We start from the raw sequence: 6,619 nt of genomic DNA, 5'->3' as shown, positions 1-6,619 counted from the left end.
ATGACTCCAGGCTAGTTAGCAACTCCTTAGACTTTTCCCTTTGCTTCCTTGTGTTGAGGTTATGTTGCTCTTCATGACTATGCTTTTGGGTATTATCCTCCATGTTGGTGACATCCAATCCAGTCATCTTACCTACTTCCATGCCTTCATACAACCATGCAACGATACCAATTGTCACTGGCATAACTCTCCTAACCTTCCCGTGTGGCACTTAGGATCTCCTTTGCTAAGTTAGCCTTGCCCACAACCTTGCTCAACTATGGAAATTGGAGAAGCAGTATAGGAAGTAGGAAATCTGGGGAGACTTTGAAAGAATGTAAATACTTGCATTACTAGTATAATGGTTAGATTTTGGATGTCTTGGATGTGTCACAAATGAAGGACCAACCCTTTTATACAGAGAGCTTGGCACATATGACAAAGATCTACAAACCAAGATTGCGTTTCTAGGTAGATTGAATCCACTTTTCCCTCTTTGTGATAGCAGAGAAGTGTTCCAAATAATTTTCGATAAGGATGGAAAAATATTGAATTCAATTGAATACCTAGGGAGCATTCTAGATATATAAACATGTCACTAATCTAGCTAGGTTCTAGATTATTTTAGATTATCTACAAGATATTTTCAAGGAGTATTCTAGAGAGATTTCTTTCTACACTAGTTTAGGATTCTTTGAAGTTCTCTAGAATATTTCGGAGTTTCCTTGATTTCTTATATAGAGTGTAGAACCTTTAAACTAAGCCTCAAAGATTCCAGTCTTTATGCATGGTGTGTGACATAAGGTTCCTAAGGTGGTTTTTGTTATTTGGTCTCTGTCAAAGCTAGGATGGATAAAAATTAACGATGATGGCATGACCAGTGATATTTTTGGTCTTGGAGGTTGTTGAGGTTTTTTACTACTTGTAGAGGTTTTATGAAGGGATGTTTTATTGTTCATATGGCTGCTTGTTATGCTTATGAAAGTGAGCTTTTCGAGTGCAATTTGGGCTATGGAATATGCTCAAATTTATAATTGAGTCATCTTTGGCTGGAATGTGATTCTAAATATATTTTTGTATTGTTTGAGATTCATTTTAGGGATGTTCCTTCGCATCTAAAGGCTAGATGGAGTAATTGTTTGCAATTTCTTTTAGGTAATTCAATATCATGTTTCTCATGTTTTTAGAAAGGCTAATAATATAGCTGATGCTTTTTTAAAATATACAGTTACAATGAAAGACACATAATGGTAGTTTAATCTGCATAATTTTTGTTCAACTTTACACTTTCTTAATGTACAGAGATAAGAAATTTTTAGATTTCAATTGATATTTGTTCTTCATTTTTTATTGTCCAACACTCTTTTTCCTTATTGAGGTTTTCCCCACTAAAGATTTTTTCTTAACAAGGATTTAATGAGGCCAAAGGATTTTCCTATGGAATTGGATTTTCTACTAATATTTATTTTTTATTACTTGTAGGGCAAGTGCAACTAGAGGGTGTCAACCTAGTTAGGATGTCTCTCCCCCATCACCTTCAAGTAACCTTTTTCTTATTATTATTATTACTATTATTATTATTGATAAGCGATAATAATACATTATAAACTAAACAATATATTCCTCTATTATAAATTTAGCATAAAAATAATACATAATTAAATGCATACAATTACTATTTCCCATCTTAATAAGACTTTTTTATTTTTTGGGGAAAAAATGCTTTTTGTCACATGAACAATCATAATAAGATCTAATACTAAATGAAAATTTAAATGGTTATCTTAAATGGTTTATTTTTAGAGTTTTAATATAAAAATATATATATATATATATAAATAAATATTTCCAATTAAAATCCACATAAGATGATAATTTTTACCAATGATAATAAATAAAAAGACTTTTTTTTTTCTTGTCGAAAATGAAACTCCTTAGCACTTCATAAACCGTGCTATTATACTTTCATCATCCATCAATAACAAAATGTTGTGTACACATCCATAAAGAAGATCTATGACTCAATTAATGTATATGTATTAATTAATGTATATGTATTCATATATGATAGCTTCCGTAAGAAAAATAATTAAATAAATAATTCAACAAACACTGTAGATGAAGAATTATTCTCTTTTTCATATTTTTCTTGTATTGTCTTCTCAAAAATCTATACATAATATATATATATATATATGTTTCCTTTTCAATATCCTCGTTACCATAGAAAAGAGATTTTGTGTTTATAGATGATTGGAAAAGTACAAACAATGGCCCTAGTTTTCCACACCTTACAAGGTTGTGTCATTAATTATGTGATTGCAACTATATGTATTGCTAACTTCTGGAAGCGTTCCAAGGTCAGTGTAGTAGTTGTAGAAATCTTGATCCATAATCTTTGTTATACTAAGTGATGATGAAGATGTTGCTGATGATGATGATGGCTCCATAATTGCCATCGTTGGTTGTATTATTTTCGTTGATCCTCCAACTAAATAAGGATCCATGGTTGACAATGTCAGTAGGCTGTTAGCTCCTTGTAGTTCCTTATGTTTGAGTTGTTCTATGAGTAATGCTAAAGATGCTTCTTCTTCATCCTCAGCTAGCTCATAACTATGGGAACTATCATATATGTCGTCGCAAGTTGGGAGTTCCGTGATCACGTCATTCATCATATTCTGGATGTTGTTCATGTTATTGTTATTTTTCATAGACTGTTCTCTGTAGGAGGGCTCTGCTACTGGACTTTCCTTCCTTTTTATAGAGACATACTGCTTCATAACCATGAAAAACAATTATGATATATTTAAATAATATACAAATATTAACTAATCAAAATTTGAATATATAAATAATACAATATGCGTGCAAGCTAGGAAATATATGCAATTCACATGATTGAATTAGCCATGGATATTTACTTAATCCTCCATTCCTCTTACCAAATAATTAATAAATGCATCATACATATATCAACCAAAATTATATCATTTATGGCCCATTTAATAGATGTGTAAGTAATAAAATAATTTAAAAATAATATGCTACTGGAGGTCAAAACTAAAAGCAAGCTCATTCTAAATGCATGGAAATTCAATATTTACTTTTATTTTTAAAGAAATACATCTTTTACACATAGTGCATAAAAATAGTGGAGAACCAAATGATGACACATTTATTTGTATGAATAATAAGAAAATTTAAATCACTGGTGATAGACTCAACGTAAATCCATAAAAGTTATTGTTAATTACTGGATACAGTGGAAGATATATACATAAGTCCATTTTAAGAGTCTTCCTTTTTACCAGATTCAGCTTTAATTGTAAAGCATCCAGCAAAGGAAGGCCCACCTAACAGAGTTTTAATAAAAAGACAAATGAAAATGGCTGGTTGTACCAAGGAGTGTGTTTTATATGGCAGGTCTATGCCATGAACTTATAACCGTCTCCGTAGTCCACATGGGTGTAACTACTCATGTCATACACGTGCATAGTCCTAGCTGTCTATTGAATAGTTTTTTATTTTCCATTTGGGAACCTTCCTAATTTGTCCTCATTCTCTTCATACCAAGTTAGGAGATTTGTACAATTTTAATAGAAGAAAAAGTTTAAGGGGTATCATCATCATCATGCATTTAGGTTGAACAAACTAAGTTCCTTTTAATTTTCAAACTCCAATTTAGAATTTATAAAAAAAAAATAATTTTGTATTAAGGAAATAAAACTCACGAGATTCTTGCACTCATCATCGTAAAGAGTAATGCAATCTCCAATCTCAAGTCCATTTTCCTTCGCAAAGTCTCCTGTTATATTGAAACATATTTATTATCAATATATATAGCACTCTAATTATAGGCAATAGAGCCTAGGTTATGTTGAATAAAAACACACATATCCTAAAAGATTTGTCTATTATCATCATAGTATAATTGGCTCTATTGTCTAGGAGAATAAAACTTCATATTTGTGCATATATATATATACATGCATAGAGTTCTAAGAAAGATACCCAAAATGAACATATTAAAAGATAATAATCATCAAAATAAGTAGGTTTCTACCTGTATTTTCTAGGACGTACATTCTGCTCTTGTTATTTGACCAGTATCTATATCAACGAAAGATGAAAGAATTGTCTTCAAATGAGAAAAAATTTGCAGATCTATAAAGGGTACAATTGGCATTTATATATAATATATACATTAACAAATTTATATACTCACTTATATTTTAAGCCCCACTCCTGATTAGAATACACATCTCTAACCATCACTTGAATGCCTTCCTTATCGAAGAGGACTGGAAGGTTTTCCTCTGCCTCTCTCTGAAAACGATGATCAACTTATGATCAAGATATGCACAAATATAAGAATAACATCTTTGGATATCATAGCTGATACCTGTATTTTTCTTGGTAGATTACATAATGAAAACGATGCAAATTGGGAGCAAAGTTTTCAAACCAAAAGTTGCTAAGGAAATGATGATTATACACCATAAATAAGGAATAATATATCATCACATATCATGATTTATGTTCTATCAATTTCTTTTTTACTTATTATCTTATGTGTACAAAAATCAAGAAGTTGATCATGAAAGGATATAGTTATTGTGCTGTGTAAATCACAATCATGTTGCAGTATCAATAAGAGTAAAATAAAAGAAGAGAGATTTTGGTCTGTCCCTTTATTGTTTCTTTTCCCTTCATCTCTTCTTAGGGAACAACAAAAGCTAAAGAAGAAAATGTAATAAAATGACTTTACAGAACTCACCTTTGGAAGGACAATCCTGCCCAAAGATCCAATGTCACTGTACTTCAACTCCTTCTTCAGCAGAACTCTCAGTCTCTGTGTACATAATTCAACAAACATGGATATTAAAAACAATCCCAATAGATCATCAAATACCATAGAATGTAAGCAAAGAAATAAATAAAAAATAATAATTTAAGAAACCTAAATATCAACCTTCTTATCAGGTGTGCAAAAGGTGTATAGATTCTGGTTGATTTTTGCGTTGTGATCGTTTCTCTTCTGCATATTACTACCAGCACTAGATACTCTTAGCCCATTTGCATCTTGGAAATTTAAAGTAGATGACCCAGCAGAAGAATTCCTGCTCAAGCTAAGGCTCTTTTGGCGTGCCATTATTCTCCTACTTCTTGCAACCTTGGTCATCCATGCATCCATAAGCCTTTTTTCTTCATTCATGGATAACACTTGAGGTTGCCGGTTGGGCACATTGGAAAGAGCTGCATTATTCCTATCCTTGAAAGGCAGCACAACAGGATAGGCCAAAGATTGGTTGACCTGTAGGTATGGGTACATGGATGGGTATTGCAAGCCTTCATGAGATGACAATTGATGCTGTCTGGGATAATAGTATTGAGAGGTTGAAGCAGTAGTGGAAGGAAAGCTCAAAGGTTCATACATATTGGGAAGGTGAAAGTTTTGTAAGCCTCCTTCAATGGAAGGATGGCTCATGTGGATCATTGGGAAAGGGTGTATGGTGGAGGTGGTGGATGTGGAGATAGAGGCAGAAGTGGAGGTGGAAGAAGCTGGAAAGTTTTCCATTTTTGAAGCGAACACAAAGATATGCAATGAAAGGGTGGTCTTTTGGGGGGTTGAAATTGAGACGTTGATCAGACAAGGCTTGCTAGTGAGAGTGACAAATGAGACTGGTAGAGTTGTTCTTGGGGGAAGTATGGAAAAGAATGGCTTTGTATAAGAATTGTGTAAGGGATTGGGATGCTGCCAATGAAGAGAAAACAAGTGTGGCAAAAGCGAAAGAAAGGCACCAAGAAATGAAGAGAGATCGGTATGGAGAGAGAATACAAAAGTAGTGAGGGTGTAGATGAGAGAAATGATAAAGTGAACCGAAGAGGAGAAGAAGCTAGATTACAATCTGGTGGTATGGAAGACATGTGGCCACTCAGTGGTGGTTTTGGGATACTCATCTAACTAATGTTTGTCTTAGAGAGTGAGAAAAGTTTCAAGCTTGGCCATCTTCGGTTCAAATGTGACAGACTTGGGGCTAATCTTGCAAAGATCACCATGCTAACTATGGCTAACATATGTAAATCATGGCCCCATGTCAAAATCACATTTCTCTCTCTTTCGACTTGCTTATTCATCAGAAACTTCTTTACTTGCCATGAACAATAATCCCAAGAGCAATGTGGTGGTGTGGTTGGATGGATTAATAATTTTTAACTTTTAAGAGAATATATCATGGTGAAATGCCACATCCATTGACAACTTCAACTGCAAGTTTAAAGTGATCGCAAAAGTAGCAAATTGCACATACTTATTCTCATTACTATTTAGTTTTTTTTTTTTTATATTTCATATAGCTTTTACTTGTTGGATATATTGTTTTAGTTTTATTTTAATTTAAGACATTACTCTTTTAGTTTAATAAAATATATTGTTTTTTATTAGTCAGTTTGTTGGGTGTTCGTGTGTTATAATATAAATTACATTTTTAATTTTATTAGTTTTATAAATAGGTTTATATAATGTTTGGAATGTGAGTAAAAAGTTTTGAGAATGTTTGGAATGTGAGTAAAAGAGGACAGTTTTGATTGCCAGCTATGCATAAACCACCACAAAGTGGTGGTCATTTGCATTACCACT

General features: G+C 32.6%; 1 protein-coding gene across 1 annotated transcript; it reads right to left on the bottom strand.

Annotated features, from left to right (window-relative positions):
* Positions 1–2,198: 2,198 nt before the first annotated feature.
* Positions 2,199–6,123, bottom strand: LOC112489877 (B3 domain-containing transcription factor LEC2). Its single transcript, XM_048464072.2, has 6 exons — positions 4,952–6,123; positions 4,757–4,831; positions 4,205–4,305; positions 4,043–4,089; positions 3,711–3,784; positions 2,199–2,750 (listed from the first exon to the last, which is right to left on the bottom strand). Exons 1-6 carry the CDS (start codon positions 5,555–5,557, stop codon positions 2,271–2,273), a joined length of 1,383 nt encoding a protein of 460 aa, XP_048320029.2. The 5' UTR covers positions 5,558–6,123; the 3' UTR covers positions 2,199–2,270.
* Between the last annotated feature and the right edge of the window lie 496 nt (positions 6,124–6,619).

The sequence above is a fragment of the Ziziphus jujuba genome, chromosome 1, assembly GCF_031755915.1.
Source record: "Ziziphus jujuba cultivar Dongzao chromosome 1, ASM3175591v1".
In the NCBI taxonomy this organism is placed as follows: Eukaryota; Viridiplantae; Streptophyta; class Magnoliopsida; order Rosales; family Rhamnaceae; genus Ziziphus; species Ziziphus jujuba.
Note: the sequence above shows the minus strand (reverse complement) of the source record. Positions and strands in the feature narration are given on the sequence as shown.

What these genes read in the sequence shown, in the direction of transcription:
- LOC112489877 (XM_048464072.2), bottom strand. Translation starts at nt 5,557, where the DNA reads ATGGAAAACTTTCCAGCTTCTTCCACCTCCACTTCTGCCTCTATCTCC. An exon ending in GCAGGATTGTCCTTCCAAAG is followed by an intron (nt 4,306 to 4,756) that starts GTGAGTTCTGTA and finishes CATCGTTTTCAG; the next exon opens with AGAGAGGCAGAGGAAAACCT. An exon ending in GTACGTCCTAGAAAATACAG is followed by an intron (nt 3,785 to 4,042) that starts GTAGAAACCTAC and finishes TCAATATAACAG; the next exon opens with GAGACTTTGCGAAGGAAAAT.